Below are 21,294 nucleotides of genomic sequence, written 5' to 3' on the forward strand. Positions count from 1 at the left end.
AGCTCTTCCGTCAACTACCAATACCCCCCATACGCGGCGGCTCTTCCATCAATGATCGATGCTCCTACAAGAACCGTACGCTCATGGTGCGCGCAATAGATGTTAAAAAAGCCATGCATTGTGGGTTGAGCGGGAAACTTTATCCCAATCATGAGAACGCATTCACTGCGAGATGACAACCATCGAAGCAACCAGCAGCGGCCACTGCCACGCGATATCAAAACAAACAACCAGGCGGCTGACAGAAGCGGCCGCTCGCGATTTCCTTTGGTTTGTGAGTACGTTACTCACGTTACTCCCATTCAAGAAGCGTTTTGTTCGTCTAATAAACAAAATGAGTCTTTCTGGATCCCTTGAATCAGTGCATGGCGCTGATGTAGGCACAGTCATATCACGGTCAGTACACTTCTGAATGCGCTGGTGGAAGATTAGGAGCTCTAGGTACGGTGGACAAAGAGCACAGATTGGGAATGCCAACTTTCAAAGTCAGCATCACCTTTATTGACACCAGAATGTATGCAATGGTAAATGCTACGCTTCGACCGTAACCACAGAAACGAGGGTGTTACACTTTCCCCAGCTCGTAGCACCCCTGATTTCTTATTTCTCTTGCTGTTACAAGCGGCACAAAGTTCGATTTCGATTCTAAGTCGACCCCCCGACACTGGATTGTCAAACTTGAAAAAAAAAGGGTCGACCTACAATCGTGTATTTTACGTTAGTAACCACAATCTCTAGCATGTGTCAAGAAACTACTTCGGGAATTCTGAACTACCCTGATACCACTCACTTTCATGTGTTTCAATGGCCAAGTCATTTGGCTCACCTTTAACTAAGATTTTAAGTAGGGATGGGCGAATATAGATTTTGAGGTTCGAAGCGAATTCGAAGCGAATAGTGATTTGGTCGAATAATTTCGAATCGAATAGTTCGAATAGTGCACATTGCAAATCACAAAGACAAATGAGCAACTTGTGACCTGACTAATGTACACATTTTTTTCTAATAATTAGAACTCACGTAGGCACAGCATTGTGTGCCTACTATTACCAGTTGAATTACCAAACTATTACCAGTTGAACATTTATTGCAAAATCTTACACACAGCTTTCCTTTGCTGTATTCACAAGTTTTCATGAAGAAATACCTGTTGCGCCACATGCTCTAGGTGCAGCAGTTTCCGCCGGCTGCTCATTCACAAGTTTAAGCGCCGCCTAGAAACTCGCAGAGTTAAGCGCCGCCTAGAAGCTCCGCTAAAAAAAGAAGTATTGTAGCCACTAGTATCCTCGGCCGTAGCCAAGCAAAGCGCAAGTGGCTGGCCGCCATTTTGAATAGGCTCGCTTAGTGCGGCGTACTACCGCGCTGTGCGAGCCTATTCAAAATGGCGGCATACCTATTCAAAATGGCGGCCTGTACAAGTCTGCTGGCTTGGTGCCGCTATGTTCGGAGCAGTGTCGTTTCAGTGCCGCCTTTTTTTTTAACTTAAGTGTGCTGGCGGCCGAGAGCTTCGTCGAACCTCTAGGCAAGGCAGCAACTCGGCAGTGCCGGCACTGATAATAGAAATGTCCGCGTCGGTGGGTCTTGAGCCAAGCCTGGGGTAACTCTCGGAAAGCTTGACCGAAAAGCTTGGCTTTTAGCTGCCTATTCGGGAGCATCGAATAATTCGAAAATATCGAATACCTGCATTCGGATCGAAGCGAATAACGAATAGAGAGCTATTCGATCGAATATTCGACAATACCGAATATTCGCCCATCCCTAATTTTAAGCCATGATTTCAAATGAGTGGTTATTATCTTTTTTGTGAGGGAGAGGTGTGAGCAAATTTTTATTGCAAGTGCCACTTGGCACATTCGTAAACATAATGAGCATTGTTCCGCACACTTATGGGCAGCACATCAGAGTTGTCATTTTCTCGTATCTTTTTTGCTGTCGTAAGCCCAGAAATTTTGCACCCACTGGCACCCATTCTGGCTTGTTTTGCAGCCGCTAGCGCTGCCCGTAATGCTGTGGAGATACTTGAGCAGGAATAGAGTCCTCTGCGTGCAGGGAGAGTGCCAGCTTGTTCTCTGTCCTCCCCCAGGTGTGCTCTCAGGAGCTGCCCCTGCCAGCCAATGTGGAGATTGCCCACGCGGCTCCTGCGGCCGGCCATGTCAGCTCGTCCAACATCTACCCGGCCTGCTTTGCTCCCTACGTGCTGTCCACTGCGTGCAGCGATGGGCTCACAAGGTCAGTCTAAAGCAGGTCTAACCCTGAACAGGGTTTCTTGAGCTTCGTTTTTCTTTTCCTGCTACGTGTACTTAGTTTTTGTCTTAAAAACACATTTGGGCTTTTTAAAGTCTTATCTGCATCTTAACTGCGCCTTTTCAGCGATGAAAGCCCCTTCCCATGTTTACGAATAGGTATCTATGCTTTACTTACTGAGGCGACTGTGAGGTAACGGCAGAGCAGCGCGTGTTGCTGTGCGTTCGCTGATCACCCAATCACTTCTTGAGATGCAGCAGATATGCGCCATGACAGGGAAGACTGCAGTTCATGCTGCGCACAAATTGCATTAGGGAGTATAGGAATGGTCGGTGCTTTGTTTTTGTCTCTGCTGAATTTTTTTGGTGAATCAACATGCCAAGTATGATGTTTTAAGTGCGAATGCACTTTATAAGCGACCCCAAACCATCCACCGCCGGCGTCGGCGTCGGCGTCCGCAGTGCTCCTCTATATTTAAAGAAGAAACAGCATCCGGCGCCAGGTTTCGATCCGAGGACTTTGCGGGCCGCAGCCCGACGCTCTACCGAATAAGCCACGGACGCGACGCTGATATCAGTGTTAGTAACGCGCCTTATATCTTTAACGCATTCAAACTACGTCGTCAGCGGCGTGCGTTGGCGACTCAGCGGCGTTATAGCGGCTTGATAACTGCGTGGTGTACACGTGATACTACAAACCCGATGGAAGAGATGGAAGAGAAGGCGGCGAGGCGGTGGGCTGCGGGGGCCGAGCGCAAGCGCCGCAAGCGGGCCGACAACCGTGCATTCACACTTTCACATTCTCCCCCTCGGGGAAATGCGGGGGAATTTTTTTGTTTTTATGTCTCTACTAAATTTTTTCTGTGAATCAACATGCCAAGTAAAAAATTTATTTTTTAAACAAATCTATTTTATTCTTGCCTTTGCATCCCTGTAGAAAGCTGCTCCTGTCCAGTCTTGTTTCCCAGTTTACCAATGTTATGTGATCATTAAAAAAAAAAGGCAATTGATTTGATTGTAGGGATTTTGAAATGTGAGAGATATTACTTGGCATTTTTAAAATTGTATGGTTGTACGTAATAAAGTTGTAAAGTGTGCTGCAAAACACAATTAGCAAGAAAAAAAAAAAGTATCTATGAAGCATGCGTTGTGACTGTGACCCTTTCCTTCCAGATTCTGGAAATGTAAAGTGGACTGCGATGAAGATGGAACACCAAACTTTATGTGGGTTGAATGGGAGATGACGTTGAACAAATCGTCTAGTGCCATACAAGTTCCTGGTAATTGAAACTTATATTTCATGTTCATGCTTTTGCCAGTGCTGGGACATCCCTGCACTGGGAGCCATTGTCTTATGCTCGCAAGAGATGGAAATGGTCGTCAAATATTCTAACTTTCTCACCTTGCAAACTACACGTTATCTCGCCTATCCTTCTATAACCTGAGCTCAGAAAGTCTTGATTTTGGGTGTCAAAAAATTAACACTAAATAAGCAACAATGCTAAGTTCAGGGAACAACATGGCTGAGGGGCGTTGTTTTCTGGTTTTGCTGGCTTCGTACTGTAGCTGTACTGCTCCATTTATATCCGCAGCACAGGGGCCTGCTAATTTTTCATTCGCTGCAAAGTTGCATGAACTAATATGCAAAGAAATTACCATCGATTAGGGACTTCAGTGACTGAAATTTTTAAAGTACATCAAGCAGAGCAGTCATGTGGCATTCTCCAACTCTTGTCATGCTTATTCAGGTGCTAAAACATTCTTGCCACAGGGGTGTTTGTAGTTCTCAGATATACAAGTCTTCATTTGTTGTGCTGGCAGGCTTTTTCTTTATATTGTACAAAAAAAAAGAGTAAATCACAGTGCATCTTCGTAGTCATAACATATGCCCTGTGTGTAGAGCCTACTGTTGGCGTACTGTATTTGAATGCATGGTTGTATTGTTTGTATACATAGTGCCCTGCCTTTCTCCCCTCCCCCCTTCGTTGAACCCTGTTTTGCATTCCAGTGGTGAAAATTAGTCAGCTTAGCTGAAATGCAACATTGAGATACCATGCGTCTTAGCATCTTTGTATACCATTTTTCTTGTCTGAGGCCCAACAGTTATGTGCCATGCGTGATAACTCGAGGACAATGTTGGTGTGTAAGATTCTAAGCCTTATCTCGACAGGTAGTCCAGCTGTTTTTCCCAGATTAGCCGTCGAGAACAAAAAATAATTACAAAAATGCAGGAAGCCAAGTCTGTTACATTTCACCTTCTTTCCCTGGTGTTTCATGCAGGTCAGCCTCTGAGTGTCAGTTGTGCATACAGCGGCCGAGTGGCTTGCGCCTACAAGTGCGGGCACTCTTTCAACCGGCCCGGTTCCAGTAATCCCGCCGACCGTTGTGTCAACCTCGGTGTAGCCATCTACGAGTGCGAATCTACAGGAGGCTCGGAGTGGATACTGGAAGACACGGTACTACTGAAGAACGTCAGGTGGGAATTTCACCTGGTCTCTTGCGTCTGGGTGTCAGTGTTGCAGAGCGCCAGGAGATGGTGCAAGGTGCGCGGGGAGGCAGGTGGCAGGGGGCAGGGGAAAAGAAAGCTTGAGCAGTGTGTGTGGAGAGGTGTGGAGTAAAGGGTCTTTGTCGTGACAGGCCTAGGTGTGTGCGTCCATTCCTAACCCTGGCACGTTTGCTGTAGGGCACTGCACCGAGTCTTGTAAGCACTGATGACCCCAACAACGATGTACTTTGTCTACTATGCCTCCTCCAAAGTGTATTCTTTCGTGTGTTGATACCGGTCCCAGCAATTAGTGACCAGCTCTGATGTTACACTGTGTGTTTACAAGAAAGGGGTGATGTTTTCGCTAAATGACCCAAAATCAGTCGAGCGCCATTGACACACAACAGAACCTCATTGCTTGCAAAATTGAGCATGTCCTTGAAAGGACGAAACATTCTAGGGGATCTTTCATGGAATCCTAAAGTTGGTGGAATCCTTGATTAGCTTGTAAATTGCTTAAAATTACTCATGATTTACTGCTTACTGCATGGTACTGTTCTTAATTACAAAAGAGTTTTATTAGATGGGCATACATTCAACGGCAATGCTAAAAAGATGGAGTTTTGATATTTTAATTCTTTCGTTCTTTGACCATTTTGATAGGTGAGCATGGCAGGAGAGGACGATGTAGTAATCCCCAACTAGTATTTCAGAAAAGTTGAGCTTCCCTTTGTGAGCTGAGCGACTGTAGAGAAGAGACTGCTTTTTGTGCCGCCCTTTGACTGTAGAAAACATTACTTGCGAGGGGTGCGCTTTTCTCCTTCTTGGAAGAATGCTTCACAACTAAAATTCACAATTTAGCGAAGTCTTCAGCTGCCAACAGGGCTTTTCTAAATTGTTGTTTGACTGTAGTGCAAAACTGCGAGACCTCCTCAATCATTTTCTTTATCATCGTTGTCATCAGCTGTTGGTTCACTGCAGGATAAATGCCTCTTGTGGCAGCTTCAGCCAAACTGTTGTGTCATGAACACGTCTCCTTAAATGTTCACGCATCATCCTCAGCCTTTTAGCAGTGAGCATTTGTAAACTGGAGTGTTCAGTGCGAGTTTCCGAGGGATGCTTGGCCTCCTCGCATGCACAGCCTGCTGCGGCTGGACCAGACGGCACCGGGCGCTGACCTGGGCAGCCTGGTGGACACGACGCTGCGGCACCGCAAGACGGCCGACACGCTAGTGCAGAAGCTGGCCTCGGACGGGGACATGAGCGGCCCGCCCGGCTCGCTGCAGCGGCTGCTGTCGGTGCCCAGCTACGCGACGCTGCACACGCTGCGCCGGGCAGTCATCGAGCAGGGCAACCAGTGCCCCCTGGTGCACAAGTCGCTCATCCAGCTGGACTGGGTCTCCTCCGAGGACGGCTCGCACCTGCTCACCGTGGCCGTCGGCTCGCGCGTGCTCCTCTTCACGCCCGTCGCCAGGGACGTCCTCCAGCAGGACAGCACCACCGCCGGAGGGGGCCTGGAGGCTGCCTCGGTGAGCGATTTACGCGTTTCCAGGGGGTGGGGCTCACTGATTTACATTCTCAAACTTTCTGTGGATAGTCTGTCAGCAGTCTGAGGAATCCCCTCATACATAAAAAACGAATGATGAGTTGCTCCTTGGGCAGTGTGTGGCAAGTTCGAGACTGATAGTCGAAGAGCCCCAGTGCCATTGCTGAGCCGGGATCAATTTTAGCCAAATTAGTGGTGCCATTGCTAAAGTGGCTAGAACTGGGAAGGGGGAAAGCTGGCTGCTTAAAGCAGGCCCGTGAATGCATACCTCCAGTAGCAGCGCTGTTGGCAAGAATGCAGTATGGTCGGTAGGACGTGGTATGGACATGGAATGCGATATGGATGTGAGCTGCGTCTGCTGCATCGCAGCACAGGACAGTCTTTCCACCACTGATCAGTTCTTCATCACAGTTGCACTTTGATTTGTAATTGTGAGCAGCATTTTTTTTCTCCTTCACTGTTTAAATTCTTTTCGGAGGAATTGCTGAATTTCACATCTGTGAGTGTACACGTAGGGTAGAAAGGCTATTAGACAGAAGTGAAGAGACTGTTTGTTGGCACGTAACATATTGGGTGCACCTTCCACGTTAAACATCGAGACAGCATTGATATGCCTGTCAAGAACCTGTTTTTGTAGTGCTTCCATTACAGTGTATTCACATTGCAATACCGGGCAGGCCTGCAAACTTTTCTCTTCCCCTTCTCTTTTCTGCTCCACGCAGTCCCTGAGCTCCGGCGGACCCCGTCCCCTGCTGAAGCAGGTGTCGTCTCTGGCGGCACCGGTGGCCTCAACAGGGGCGGCCGAGCCGGTGCGCTGGCTGCAGATCCGCTGCACGCGGCTGGAGACTGCCGACGGGCTGCCCCCGCTGCCCATGCAGCTGTCGTGGGTGCGTGACGGCATCCTGGTGGTGGGCATGGACAGCGAGATGCACATCTACTCCCAGTGGAGGCCCCAGAAGGACGCACCCAAGGGTGAGCACGGGAGCACAGGCGTCGTGCCTCTGGCGACCGGGAGCTGGTGGGGGAAGGGCTTTGCAGAGAACTAAAGTGTATGGATGGCCCTGGCAGCAGTCCCACTGTGGCCCCTCGTGGCGGTGTGCGTTGCAGGCCTGAAGCCCAGCGGCGTGCCTGCGGCGGCCGAGGAGACGGACGTGTGCAAGGTGCGCGTGCTGCCCGAGGAGGAGCTGCTGAGCCGCGTGCAGCAGATGTCGCAGCTGCGGCTGGGGCCCGGGGCGCCCCTGGGCCTGGCACGCAATGCCTCCTCCTCCTCCTCCCAGGCCATGGACAAGAAGAAGCAGAGGGGCAGCGAGGCCCCCCTGGCCCCCCGCGGCACCACTGCGGCCAAGTAAGGGGCTGCGCGCAGGCCGTCTGCGTGCTGTTTCGCAGGTCCTTAGCGGGACTGGCCAAAATGGGCGCTGGGCGGCAGGGTCAGTGAGGAGAGATTGAAGAAGTAGGACGGAGAAGGCTGGGTGCGGTCAGTTTAGAGCAGGTCAAGTTGGGGCACGTCAGGTAAGGTCAAATCTGGACAGCGTAAAATTCACAAATTCAAAAAGCATTCAGGATTATTATGCCAGAAGCTAGGACATTAATTGCACATAAAATGTGGAAGGGCATATCAAGGTCATGTGGGGTCAAGGGTGGCAAGGGCCCTTGGTGGGAGAGCACACAATGAGCACTTTGTGTAGGTTGCAATCATAATTTTGGGATGATGCAAACAGGAAAGAACACATCAGCGTACAGTTTCACATTGGCCATGGTTGTAGCAAGATGCCTACTCACTAGGGGTGTTCAAAGGGGCCAACAAAATTTCCAAATATTGAAGCAGATACTAGCACTATTTGAAAGCTTTTAATATTTCATAGGTATTATGAAGTTCAAAAATATCAAGTCGACTTGTTTCAGCGAACTTTATTACATGAAATTAGGCTGTGTTGAAAAGAAGGGTCCCACTAAAAACACGTGAATCAGCTTCCAAATGTATTGAGCAATAGGTATGTACTACTGCCAGCAAAATACACCGCACCCTTTGGTAGTAGCAACAGGCTTTCCCGCAACTGCTAGGTTACACATGGCTGAATGACAATGGTAATCAACTTAGTGCTAAATAACTGGGTGACTTTTAACTCAGTAGCTTAATAGAATGCTAAGTAACTTAGTCATTTCACTCACTCAATAAGTTCGATGAATCAGTTGGGCCGGGCCGGTTCATATTTTTATTTATTTCAAAGGCATATGCCATTGGAAACTGAACATGCCGGTGTTTCAAGCTTACATTGATGGCCACTAATGAAGAGTGTTACTAGGCAATGTCATTTTGTTGGAGTGCAAAGCGTCTCAATCAATGTCATGGGAGGAAGGAATGCCATGTAAACGAGTAGACAGATTTCTAGGCAAAACCCAGGATGGATGGGGCATGCCATGTGGGAGCCTTGAAGTGCTTCTGCGGTCGGGCATGCCCAAGCGGTGGTCCCCTCACTTAAATGCTACCACTCACATTTTGTGATGTATGAAACTTGGCAGTGAAAGTCGGCACAGCGCCGAGAATGAGGTCTTCAGTGCAGCAGTCATGCGGATTAACGTATGTAGTTGTGCTGTCTCCAAGTGACCTAAAAAATAAGAGAAAAAATTAGTTGAACTACGATAGGCTGGCACAAGTGAGAGAAGGTCATAGAGTTTCATACAATAATAACTAGAGAAAAATCTGGCGCTAGTGCAACGCGAACTCTGAGACGACGCTTCCGCTTTAATAGGAGCAATGGGTAGTAGTCGAACCGGGTTGCGTAGGACCTGCCGCAATGGCTCAGTGGCTAAGGCGTTGTGCTGCTGAGCATGAGGTCACGGGTTTGATTCCCGGCCGCAGTGGCTGCTTTTCTGATGGAGGCGAAAAGCAAAAACGCCCATGTGTACGAGATTTCGGCACACAATAAAGATCCCCAGTTGGCCAAAATTAATCCGGAGCCCTCCACTACGGCACGCCTCATCGCCTGCATTGCGTTGGCGCGTTAAACCCTACAATCAATCATCAACCCAGTGCCAATTCGAATCCACTATCACATCCATCGCGGCGGGCAATTGCAGTGCCATATTCCTCTCCAATCATTGTATGAAACTCTATAGAGAAAGTAGTATGCTAACGTGACATATGGCTCACTTTGTGGATTGGCCCTCTAATTCTTTAGCTTCAGATTACTTAGAAGGTATTCAGTTTTCAAATGCTGCGAATTGATTCAAACCTGAATGAAATATTGTAATATGCGTTTCTTTATTTGTTTCAAATATTCACCCAGCCATACCTGCTTTTGAATTTTGGCACTGCATACTTCATTGCGGACATAAAAATAATGTTCTTACTCTGTCTTTTGCACATTGTCACGTTTTAAAAGACATCAAATGATGAAGCGTTCGCTCTTCAAGCTCTGGCTCGATGTTGATAAATTTTATCAGCACAGCCGAGTTTATGGGAATGAGAGACTCGAGGTGTAGCTTGTTACCAAAACCTGGCTGCATTAGCAGATCTAATTTCTTTCCTCCATGGTCATTTTTCGTACATTGTATGGGCTCACACTAAAACCTGGTGTTATGAGTGCCTGCAGCTCATTTTGTCCAGGGCAGAACACACATACCTTGATTGCTGGGAACGCCTTTCACTACCAGGGAGTCTGAGACGACGGTGGTGGGGCCCATGCCTGACCTGGGCCTGTTTGAGACGTGCCGCCTGGCGTGGCCGGTGCTTCCTCAGTATCATCCGAAGCAGCTCATGGAGCTTCTGGGCTTTGGGAAGATTCGGAGGGTCAAGGCCATCCTCAGTCACCTGGTCCGCTGTGTCTCCAAGACCGGACAGGTAACCAGCAGGACTGCATCATCATGGCATGGCAGGACTACGTCGTCACGTGTTAAATAAAAATATTGCGCAGTTTTAATGCACTCTGTTGAGAATTATAGCAGAAAGCAATTCGCTTTTCGTAGAGAACCCAAATAGCTGGTTGCCGAGCACCCCAATGCAACATTGTGGCTCAGCACCAGGCTAGCTGCTTCAGTTTTTGTGCCAGAAAACCCAGGTATTGTAGCCTGTGTGGCTTTTGCAAGGCTCTAGAGGATGCCGTGTTGGTGCGGGGTGTAGGCCACCGCTGTAAGTCTTCACTCTCATTTCGTAAGCTTGTAGTTCAGGGCTGTGCTGAGGAACAGCTTGTGGTCATCAATGAATGAATGAATGAATGATGAATAGCTTTATTTTATCAGGGTGGCACTATGGCCAAAGAGGGAAAAGGGTGGTGCAAGAAAGGAAAGATAGTCCACATTTGCACATTAGGTCCTTCCCACGATGCGGGCCTCTTTGACGAAGGCCCACATTATGAGCAGTGTGTCTTGCACTTGGTTCTTTGGGTAGATTTATTTGTTGAGGCTTCGTACTCGCTGAGGCTTGTGTTTGTCCTGGATATCTGCCAGTTCTAGGCAAGACCAGAGTAGGTTGCTAAGGGTTGGCAGTTCCCTGTGACATTGATGGCAGAGGAGCTTGTCAGGCGGAATTTGCATGTTTTTGTGTTGCCTGTGCTGCGTCCAACATGGCGTTATAACGTCAGTGATGGCGCAGCCTGTTCGTTTATTCATGAGCGGCTCTCAGAATGTTGCACAGTATAGGATGCTGCAATTTGGGAATCGTAGTTTTTAGCTCCTCCTTGTCGATTTGTTTCAGTATCACTCATTTTTATTCTGGCTGTGGCTCACATTGAAGGGGAGGAGTTGCTGCCTCCGAGCGGTGAGAGAAAAAGGCCTCCCTTGCAAGTCTGTGGGCCTCTTCATTGCCTGTGTTGCCACCCACCTGATTTCAACATTGTGGCCATGGCAAAACGTTTTGCTACACTCTTTTATATGATGCGTTGAATTTCACATAGTTATGCCTCTTAGTGTCTTGAGAGCGTCCAAAAATGTTGTGACACTACCTGCAGAGACAGTAAACCGTGTTCCAAGTCGGGTAGTGTTGTGATTGAGGCTTTGATTGCTGTTACAGCTTCCATTTGTCATTACCCTGCCAGGAAATTGGAAATGACATTGGTCGGCCCCATGCATGACCTGGGCCTGTTTAAAGATTTTAGTGCATGAAAAATAGTTCAACAGGGGCTGGAGCACTAAACCAGGTCCCAAGTTGTTGTAGTTATGAGCAGCCATCCACTCTCGTTGCCCCCCACAACTCTTAAGGTTGTGCCGCCCTCCACGTTAGTCCCTTGGACCCCATTGATTGCTGCACTCAACCTTTGATCTTTTATATTCCTGTCACACAGGCACTTTCATTTCGGATTGAAGCAAAGCAGGGTTGAGTGTTTGAGCGCGCTCGACGCAGCACTGCTGCTACATGGCACATTCCAATCCTGATTGAGAATTTGCACTCATGTACAGAAGACAGCTGCAAAAAAAGTATTTTGCGGCTGGCGTCGAGTAACCTTTTGCAGCCATAGCCGGTATCAGCCAAGTCGCAGCCGTGCCAAGGCCATCCATTGTAGCGTGGTTGTTTCAGCAGCAGGTGCGACGCTTTGTGTTGCGGTCTCTGAGCACTTCTTTTGTGACGACGGCTGGCTTCCACGGTGTTTTTCCTTCACATTTGTCCCAAGGGCCACAATACTGCAAGATGAACCAACAAAAACTGCTGTAACTCGCCACAGTGGCTCAGTGGCTAAGGCGTTGTGCTGCTGAGCACGAGGACGCGGGTTCAATTCCCAGCCGCGGCGGCCGCTTTTCTGATGGAGGCGAAAAGCAAAAACGACCGTGTGTACGAAATTTCGGCGCACGTTAAAGATCCCCAGCTGGTCAAAATAAACCTGAAGCCCTCTACTACGGCGCCCCTCATCACCTGCATTGCGTCAGCGCATTACTTGGCGTTCTCATTTCGAGCAGGTGGTGTGGTGAGCGTTTGCACGAAGGGCCTTCTACGATACTTAGCAAATGCGCACGACGTCACGAGGAGTGGCTCTGCTACGAACGAACTGAGGAGCGCATGCTGTGGTGGCCGCTATCACGCGTCTTCCCGTTGTCGAGTGGGTATTGCGACAGCCGCGAGATAGCGTTCCTCTCTGGAAGTTTTCTGCAACACCGAAATTACAACCAGTAACAACAGCTTCGCTCTTAATATTATTGCATGCTCGTTTGAGTCAAGTTACTTGAAGCAATTCATGGCATTATTTGAAGTCACCTTCTATGGCATTACTCAGCGGGGACGGGAGTGTCCCCGCTCCCTTCTGATCGCGCTGGAAAAACCCAGTCATGCTTGGGGAACCAGGGAACTTGGGGAACTCGTTGCACAAGCATATGCGATGTTCCTCAAAGTATCGGAAGGTTCTTATTTTGGTCGGAAGGTTCTTATTCTGAAGAAAATGCTTGCAGCCGTTGCTCACCCTTGGGACACTGGTCCGCGCAGACGTCCGGTGCCGTGGCCAGTGGCGGTGGAGGTGCGGCTGACGCAGCGGCCGAAGGCGGGGCTGCGGAGGAAGGCGGCGAGGAAGGTGGGGTGCGGGGCTGGTCCCGGTCGCGCACCCTGTCCCTGGCCGCGCCTACGGCTGGCTCGTCCGGCACGCACAGCCCCAAAGAGGGCGCCAACGTGGTCCCCGAGGAGCTGCAGCTGGACTACGTGGAGATCCAGTCCATCCCGCCGCTGCCGCTCTATGCGCTCCTCGCTGCCGACAAGCAGACTGTGCGCAAGGAGGCCTCATCTGCCACTGGGAAGGCAGACGCGGGCACGGCCGGTGCCAAGGAGGACCAGGTGGGGAAGAGAGCCACCGGCCACATTTAATTGTGTTTTGAGAGGACGTTTCTGGGTGGCGACGCCAGATTGTCAAGCTCCTTGCCTTTTTTTTTGTTTGCCCGCTTACAGATTGACTACAGTGCCTTGTTTGAGAGTGCGCCCAAGAAGGATACATCCCTCGAGGACTTCCTCGAGGAAGATGCTCAGCCCAAGGCCAAGAAGACACGCGACCGACACAAGTCGACCACCGACAAGAATCCCAACAACTTTGGGACGCGCCAGGTCAGTCCCTGATCGTGTGGAAAGCACGAATGCTATCGTCTGCTGGGGGCTCGTAACCTCAGCTTTTGGGATACTAGAACTTAAGACTTAGTGCAGACATGTGTTTTAAGTCTTTAAGAAAGCCTTGTAATTCTGGATGTATACCTCATCCTGTGCTGTGATGCTGTTGCTGTCGTGTCCCATGCTGATCGGGTGACGTGACGGGGCAAGACGCGTGTTGCTGCTTGTGCAGGCTCGCCTGCTGACCCAGCTGCTGACCCACTGTCACCTGCCTGGCCTCTCTGGTGTGGATCAGATGCACCTTTTGGCCCTTGCTGATACGATCGCCTCTTTTCACGGCACCCTCACTGATCGCCTGGACAGCGAGATCGTCCACTGTGAGTGATGAGGCTCCCGCTTTGTAATGTGACTCGCCTTTAGGAAGGATTTGTTAGAGGGCTGGCTTCTCAATCTTGGTCGTGTCTTCTGCGGGATTCCCCCAAGCATGTTGACATTATAGGTGAATTTGTCCAAAAGAAATAAAATAAAGGGTCTTAATTGCGTTATAGCTAGGCAAATTTTATTGAAAACTTAAAATTTAGTCATTGATCTTCTTAAAGGAGCACTGACACGAAAATTTTGTTACACTTTTATTGCTTGTATCGATGCTTAATGGCCTGGCGAACCTGAAACAGCACTTCAAATACTTCAGCGCGCGATAGTTAATTACATTGAACGGCCTGAAAATCGTTTGTTTCAAATTCCTGCGCTTTCATCCCGAACGGCGCATATGACAGACTCCCTGCCTGTCCTCACCGCTTTGTGCGGACGTCACAGGCGCCCGCTTGAGAGGGTGTTGCGCCCGCTCGCCGCTCGTGGGGCTGCGCGCATGAAGTGACGTCACGAGCTTTTGACGAGCGCTGCCGCGTCACTTCTTTTGTCTCTCCCTGGATGATGTCACGCTGATGTCCATTTGCTGAGTGCCGCTCTGCGCGCTGCTCCGTCGGCGCGATAAATGCGATCTTAAACTATGTTCTTCGCGTCGCAGGCCGCTCATATTTCACTCAGGGTATTCTGTTGAGTGAAGGAAGCAAACTGTGCAATAATATTTACGCCGAAAATTGGTTTCAGTGCTTCTTTAATTGTTGTAATGCTTGTTCGGTGGAAATTTTTACCGTTTCTGTTTTTCAATGGCACTTATTTGTGGTGTAACATGATTTTTTGTATTTGTATATGGGATATGATGCTATAAAACAAAATTTCTTTTAGTGTAAGCATACCTAAAGTGTGGGGAAGTTAAATCGTGTGCTTAGAGCAGTTCAGTACTTCAGCAGTGACTTAAATTTTCTTTAATAAAGTGGCTTACAAATACAAGCTGCTCTCGCAATCCAGAGCCTATTATTAGTTGGTGTCACACCCTGCCCATGCTAGTAGGATTATTTAGTTTGTAGTTTACTCATTCGCTGAGGTTTTATATACGGAAGATGCATATGTAACTCTGTTGCTCTCTCTTACAGCTGCTCCGAAGGATAATGTCAGGCTGAACTACGAGATGTCCATCCAGGCAACACCAGGTGAGTGGTTGTGGCTCTCTCTTCCTAGGTTCTAACAAAATTCAGGCGTGCCTGGTACGTTGCCTTGGCAAGCAGCATCTTGATGCGACAAACGCCAGACCTTTTTTTTAACCACCTACGAACACTGTTAATGGCAACAATAGGGCACTAATGGGACAGAGCCCTGAGAGAAGACACTAGGTGCACAGCAAGGGGGTGGGGTAGGAATTCAGAAAGCGGGCAGGCAGTGTGCGTGTAAGTGGGAGAATGAAGAGTCTTTGTGACAGGCCTATCTTCATTTACTGCTGCACTGCATGTTCCAGAGCCGGAGACTTGAGCCTTGAGCTGCACATTGAGGCTTGTGCACGAAGAGAGAAGGCAAAAAAAGAAAGTGTGCAGTTACTTATAATTCATCTAACTTGCAGCTATGGCCATCTAACAGAAATAGATGGCTCCCTAAATGACCTAGAGAAGATGAATGATGGGCTGCAGTGGCTGCTGGTAGTTCGGAGACGAGCAGTACATTTCGCTTAAGTTTTTTTCAGGTCAGTAGGTACAGGGAGCAGATGGTTTTGTGGAAATATGGTATCATTTTTTTTTCCAGTAACAGAGGTATGGGTTTCAGAAATTTTTTCGTGCTGCTTATGGTGTATGTATAAGGATGATGCCTTCTTGTTGTCAATTGATCACTTTGCTTCAGTGAATGGGAAGGCATGGGAAGTTTGTGCGCCTCCCCCTGCCCTGGCTGTCTGCCTTTAAGTTTCCATATTTGGTAACCGCGCTGCTAGTCTTCTGCACAGAGTCCTCGGATTGGCTCCCCGGCTCGCTACCATTTTTGGTCATGATGCCGTAGGGGCTCCGACGCGGCGCTCATTTATTGGTGCGGTGCAGTCTTGGCGCGCACTTCAAATTTCCGTTTCTTTGCTCTCTATTTTTCGGGGGGTTTCGATGCATTCCCTCTCAGGGGATGCCCTTGACACATGACACTCTTCTACTCACATCTGCTCTCACTTCTTTGTCCTCGGGGAATAAACTTTCAACATGTAGTGCAGGTTCTTTTTTTCACTCTCCTCCAGTCCTGTTAATTTTGTATTTCATTTGGGGTGACAATCTCTGTAAGCAGTGCCTGCTAGCCTTTCATGCTGGCGTCCCCTACTTGAAGTCTCGTAAAAGAGAGAGCGAGAGAGAGCAAGCATTAGATTCGAATTGCGGAACTTGGCATGCACAACCGTGCAGACTCGCTGGACGACTGCGGGCTGCGGTACTTTGTGGCGGTGCGGCACCACATGTACCTGGCGCGCTGCCTGCCCCTGGCGCAGCGGGCGCAGCTTCAGCGCCAGGGGCTGGGGCCCCATAACCTGGTGTGGGCCTTCCACTCGGAGACCCAGGAGGAGCTCGTCCAGCTCGTGCCCACCCTGCAGAAGCCCACCCTGCGCTGGGCCGAGCTGCGTGAGCTGGGCATCGGGTGGTGGGTCCGCTCCAACCAGGTGCTCCGCCGCATCGTCGAGAAGGTGAGGGGAAGAAAAGAGAAAGAGTGAAGTCCACCCGCACACCAAGTTATTGAACTTTCAAATACTTCGTGGCTGTTTCAGCTGGCCAAGAGCGCCTTCCAAGCAAACAATAGCCCACTGGATGCCGCCTTGTACTACCTGGCACTCAAGAAGAAGACTATTCTGGCCGGTCTGTACAGGCAAGTGTAGCAAGCACATCAGTGTGGATGGCGTTGCGATGTATTCTGAACAATGCGTTATGTCTGTGTTTGTTATGTCTTGTGGCCTGACTCTCTTGCAGGACTGTGAATGATAAGAGGATGTCCGACTTCTTTCACAATGACTTCAACCAAGATCGCTGGAGGAAAGCGGCACTCAAGAACGCCTACGTGCTGCTCGGGAAGCAGCAGTTTGAGCATGCTGCAGCCTTTTTTCTCCTGGCCGGCTCCGTGAAAGATGCTGTGCAGGTAAGAATAGCCTAATGGCTGAAGTGTTGAGCCTCCCTGCCGCCTTGTGTTGCTGGACTAACCACTGCAGTACCCAGTGCCAGTTGTAACCATGATTTTATTGTAGAAAAGTAGAAATGAAGATGTTGCTTTTTTTTTCTTCATCTAAACAGTGCAATGTGATCTGTGCAGCTCACTGAAAATCTTTAGTTTTCCGGAACTGCAGCTTGTGCATTTCTGAGCTTCATCTTGTAGATGTGAATCCCAAGCGGAGTGGCTGCCCTTCTTGATGGAGGCTAAAACACCCGTGTGTATGAAATTTTGGTGCTTGCAAAGGAGGCCAAGATGGTCTAAGCTAATCTCTAGCCTAGCACCTCTTTACACATCGCCCAGGTGTAGCTTCTGCTTATTGAAGCCTTAATTCTACTTTTTTTCCCATATGTCTGAAAATATGAGAACTTAAAAAAGGCGATAAAAATCCCCAACGTAACCTGGCTGGATGTAATAATGAAAGGCATGTGTAGTGAGATGCTAGGTTGTGCAGTGAGCTGCCTTGTAAGGGGATGGAAGCATTTTGAAACCAACAGTGCAAACTACAAGAACACCAGCAACAAAAAAAAAAGCACTTATGCACTCTGCACAGATGGTTTACCAGCGAAGCTGTAACGTGCAGCCGGTGTTTTCCATAGCCACGTTGACGTTTTTTTCCTCGCATGTGCATGGGGTTGTGCTGATGGAGTTTTCTGCATGTACAGGACCGTCAAATTTTCCTTTCGCGTAGCCGTATAGAGGTTCACTTTAAGATGACTGCATGGTCACCATGAGGGTAGTGTGGTCTTTTTGTGCCCTTGTAGCTTGGACAAGCTTCACCGCACAACAGGCCCCTTTGGGTTGGCTTGTGTACATGACACTGAAGCTATGCCAAAAAGCCAAATGCATGCAAGCCTTCTGCGAAATGGGTGGACGGTTGAGCCCACTTATGATACCATTTATAACAATATATTGGATACAACGATGAACAACTATGGCACCATCCACTTTTGTAGGCGTTCTATGGCAAAAAAAAAAAAATGCTTATTACAAGGCTCCAGTGCTGCAGTATTGGATGTAGCAATTGAATCCGGTTACAGCGTGCACTGAAAATGTGATTGGCCGCCAGCTCTTTGGGCTGACGACATGCGCTGTGAGCTGGGATGCGCCTCCATACCACCCCTCAGAAAACAAGTCGACTGTGCTGCTTACGAGGAAGTGAGAGGAAGAGGAGAGCACTTTTTCTTCTGAACCCCCTTCTCTGCGTCGCCGATTTGGCATCATTCCGGCACTGACTGCACCTGCTCGCGATCTTTCGCTGTGGAAACTATCGGGCCACTGAACAAAGTTTTATGTTTTATGTCTATCTTGTGCTCCAGTCGCTCACGCGTTCGCCTGTTGTGTCACATGTGCACTGCTTTGAGTTTGTCTGGGTGCCTCTTCAACTGCCTCCGTTTTTCCGCGGAAGGGATGTCAGGGCTGATCTTGTGAAAATGTCCGAGTGCCTCACTGAAGAGGATGATCATTGCACGAATACGTGCTGCAAACAGCGCTGACAGTGACCACTCTGACGACACGGTTGTGCAGCCTACTCAGGTAGTGTCTTCGCAGGAGGCCCAACGCACGATACAGTCCCTCAGGGACTTTGTTTCCACCAAGGACCTTTCACTCAGCTAGGTGAAGCACTTACAGATGCTCTTGAAAAAGATGTGTGCCAGCTTTGCGTGAAGCAAACAAAGCTGACCGACTGTGGATCCTTATCTGTAAATAAGTTGTAGTACGACCTTGATTGCATGCGAATAAAATGGTTTGGTCTCTGTTTGGTCTTTTTTTTGCAACCTGCTTATGACAATTATTGGTTATAATGATGGGTTTTCCTTGGCACTTGAATACAGTCGTAAGCGGCGTAGACTGTGTGCCAACCACTGGCCGACCCCCCCCCCCCCTTGTGCTGGCAGGTGTGCCTGAACAAGCTGGAGGACCTGCAGCTGGCCATGGTGGTGGTGCGCCTGTACGAGGGCGAGCTGGACTCGACGCCCGAGCACCTGCAGCGGCTGCTGGACGCCGAGGTGCTGGGCCTGCCCGAGGGGGCCCCGGAGCCCTCCCTGGCGCTGGCCCACCCGGACCCCTTCCTGCGCTCCATGGCCCTGTGGCTGCTGCAGCGCTACGAGGACGCCCTCACCACCCTGCTGCAGACCAGCGTGGGCCAGCAGTACCCCCGGGCGCACCAGCACCACCGGGGGGGCAGCGGGGAGCAGGCACGGCCGCAGCTCACCTCGGCCGCCGCCAGCTCTGCCGGATCGCCGGATGGGTCGGCCGACAAGGACCACCCTCTCCCCGGTTCGCCCGCGGTCGACGACACGGGTGAGCATTCCAAGGCCCGAATACCAGTAGATGCTCCACCTCAGCGTCAAGGAGTGAGACGGACGTTTAGCCGACCACTCAGGGGTCATGTGGCTCATGTGAGAGATGATGTTCCATCTTCCGGGCTGTTGATTCCACTCGGGGCTTAAGAATTGTGAAATGTCTTGGCATGGAATTAGTATTCATTTACCTGCTAAGGGTGAAGTGTATGAGACTGCTGGACTGGTGCAATCATTCTGATGATATGTCACAATTCTAAATGTTTGTTTGGCTGGAAATCAGATAGCTGCTCCCTGTGGCAACATGACATCTTTCTAGAAGATTGTGATTGACGTTACTGTGGCTGGTTGTGAAGGTGACAAGCGGAGCATAGTTTCTTAATTTATAATTTTTTAATAAGAGCTGGCCTTTCAAAAGTGATACGTTATACTTATGTATCTTGTAGATGCGCTGTTTCTAACATTAAAAAGCCAGAGAAGACAGAATGAAGGTTGGGGGTCATTTATAGTTCAGCAAAGTCATGTTTTGGAAATCCTGGTTTGTGATCTGAATTTTCTACTTTGGTTTGGGCTTACACAGTGCAGAATTATGAAAAATAAAACCAAGCAGTGAACACATCTATTACTAGTGTTGGAAGGTGAAGCCAACAACTGATTCACTTTGTGATTTTGCCAAGTATGCTGCTCCTAGCAGAAGGTGTGTGCAAAAGTTCATGGAGTGCACTTACAGCAAGTGGCATTAATGCCTCGTCTATCTCGCAGTCCAGGAAGCAATGGTGTGCGTGTGCACAGGCTTCCGTAGAAAGAGAGGAACCATGTGCGTGTGTACAATGCAGCGGCGGCATCTGGCTCTGCTCTCGGGTTCTGCAAGCTGTCATGGGCACTTGTCCTGCAATAGTGACCCACATATTTAAGTTTTACACTGACCTTCAAGAAGATTGAGGATTTTGAACTGGCTTGTGTGGCCGCACCACTCCCCTTGCATGCAGCGGACCCCGGGGTGTTCAACTTCTACCTGTACCTGCGCACGCACCCGTTGGTAGTGCGGCGCCACCTGGCCAAGTCGCTGAGCGTGCGGCGCAAGCACGGCCGGGCAGTCATGCTGTCGGGCTTCAAGCCCGGCACCGCCAAGTCCCTGTCGCCCGGTGGCTCTCCCAGCAGCGACACCATCACCCCACTGGAGCGGCGCCTCTTCTTCACCACGAGCCACGCGCACTTCCGGGCAGGCTGCCCGCCTCTGGCCCTGGAGGTGCTGTCGCGCTTGCCCAACTGCGTGCTCGATGACAGCAGCTCAGCCACGGTCGAAGAGGGCTCGCCCATGAGGCGGGAGGACAGCCTGGGCAAGGCCGGCCTCAGCAACGGGCCCGTGAAGCCAGAGAAGGCCGAGGACTTCGACTGGAGGTGAGCACTGCTGAAACTGCTGACTAGGGTGGTGTTAACTGATCAGTTACTTGAGGCAGTGGGTTGTTTCCCATCTGAGTGGTCATCTCAGTTCGTTGATCACTATCAAATGGTTTTCGGGTGATGCCTGCTTTGTACCCTTCTCCGAAACAGGTAAGTATTCTGTTTTGGGGAGGTTCAATGCACAAAAGGTGGTGTAGAGTAGTTGATTGAGCTTTCTTTCAAGCTGGGAGTCTGTAAATAGAACTTTTAGCATGGGGTGACTGCAGTTAACAAAGTCTTGGCACGGTACAGACTTTAAATGCTCAGTGCGCATGTGATGGCCATGTCTACACTGTCAAGGTGGGAGTGAGGCAAGCAAAGAAAGCAAAGCTGCCTAATTTAGCTGCCCGGGGGTGCTGTTTTCGGTTTTTGACCTTGGGCATTTGTTCTGGGCAGAACAAGTGGACAAGAGCAGGGGGAAGCAAGAGGTTTTACCTGTGGTTTGCTTGCAACATCATCAGACCAAGTTTCCAGGCATCTTCCCAGTGCGCGAGCTATCTGGTCTTGCATGTGTCATGCATGTTGTCGCCACATTATTATTGAATGCAAAAAAACAAGAAGGGGTCCAAGGCATTGTAAAGGGCAACCTGCACAATGGTTGCAGCAATGCTGTGGTGGACACTGCGCTGGCTATCGTTTTCCAACTACCTGTGGCATAAGTGTTCAATTACTGTAATTCAAGTAGGAGGAACATGCCGCCT

At 49.5% G+C, this 21,294-nt stretch overlaps 1 protein-coding gene across 11 annotated transcripts in view; it reads left to right on the forward strand.

The window, feature by feature from the left end:
- Rbcn-3a (rabconnectin-3 alpha) overlaps nucleotides 1–21,294 on the forward strand; it is a 97,047-nt gene that overhangs the window by 36,896 nt on the left and 38,857 nt on the right. For all 11 annotated transcript variants that reach the window (XM_077700053.1, XM_077700055.1, XM_077700056.1 and 8 more), the window contains exons 21-36: nucleotides 2,084–2,229; nucleotides 3,417–3,523; nucleotides 4,524–4,719; nucleotides 5,870–6,257; nucleotides 6,997–7,246; nucleotides 7,382–7,619; nucleotides 9,929–10,115; nucleotides 12,684–13,025; nucleotides 13,137–13,289; nucleotides 13,522–13,666; nucleotides 14,786–14,842; nucleotides 16,058–16,332; nucleotides 16,414–16,511; nucleotides 16,613–16,778; nucleotides 18,746–19,151; nucleotides 20,140–20,551. In XM_077700053.1, the coding sequence (XP_077556179.1) occupies nucleotides 2,084–2,229; nucleotides 3,417–3,523; nucleotides 4,524–4,719; nucleotides 5,870–6,257; nucleotides 6,997–7,246; nucleotides 7,382–7,619; nucleotides 9,929–10,115; nucleotides 12,684–13,025; nucleotides 13,137–13,289; nucleotides 13,522–13,666; nucleotides 14,786–14,842; nucleotides 16,058–16,332; nucleotides 16,414–16,511; nucleotides 16,613–16,778; nucleotides 18,746–19,151; nucleotides 20,140–20,551 (3,566 nt within the window). The remainder of the gene's footprint in view (nucleotides 1–2,083; nucleotides 2,230–3,416; nucleotides 3,524–4,523; nucleotides 4,720–5,869; nucleotides 6,258–6,996; nucleotides 7,247–7,381; nucleotides 7,620–9,928; nucleotides 10,116–12,683; nucleotides 13,026–13,136; nucleotides 13,290–13,521; nucleotides 13,667–14,785; nucleotides 14,843–16,057; nucleotides 16,333–16,413; nucleotides 16,512–16,612; nucleotides 16,779–18,745; nucleotides 19,152–20,139; nucleotides 20,552–21,294) is intronic.

The sequence above is a fragment of the Haemaphysalis longicornis genome, unplaced genomic scaffold (genome assembly GCF_048455015.1).
Source record: "Haemaphysalis longicornis isolate Haplotype H1 unplaced genomic scaffold, Haemaphysalis longicornis Haplotype H1 scaffold_2, whole genome shotgun sequence".
Taxonomy (NCBI): domain Eukaryota; kingdom Metazoa; phylum Arthropoda; class Arachnida; order Ixodida; family Ixodidae; genus Haemaphysalis; species Haemaphysalis longicornis.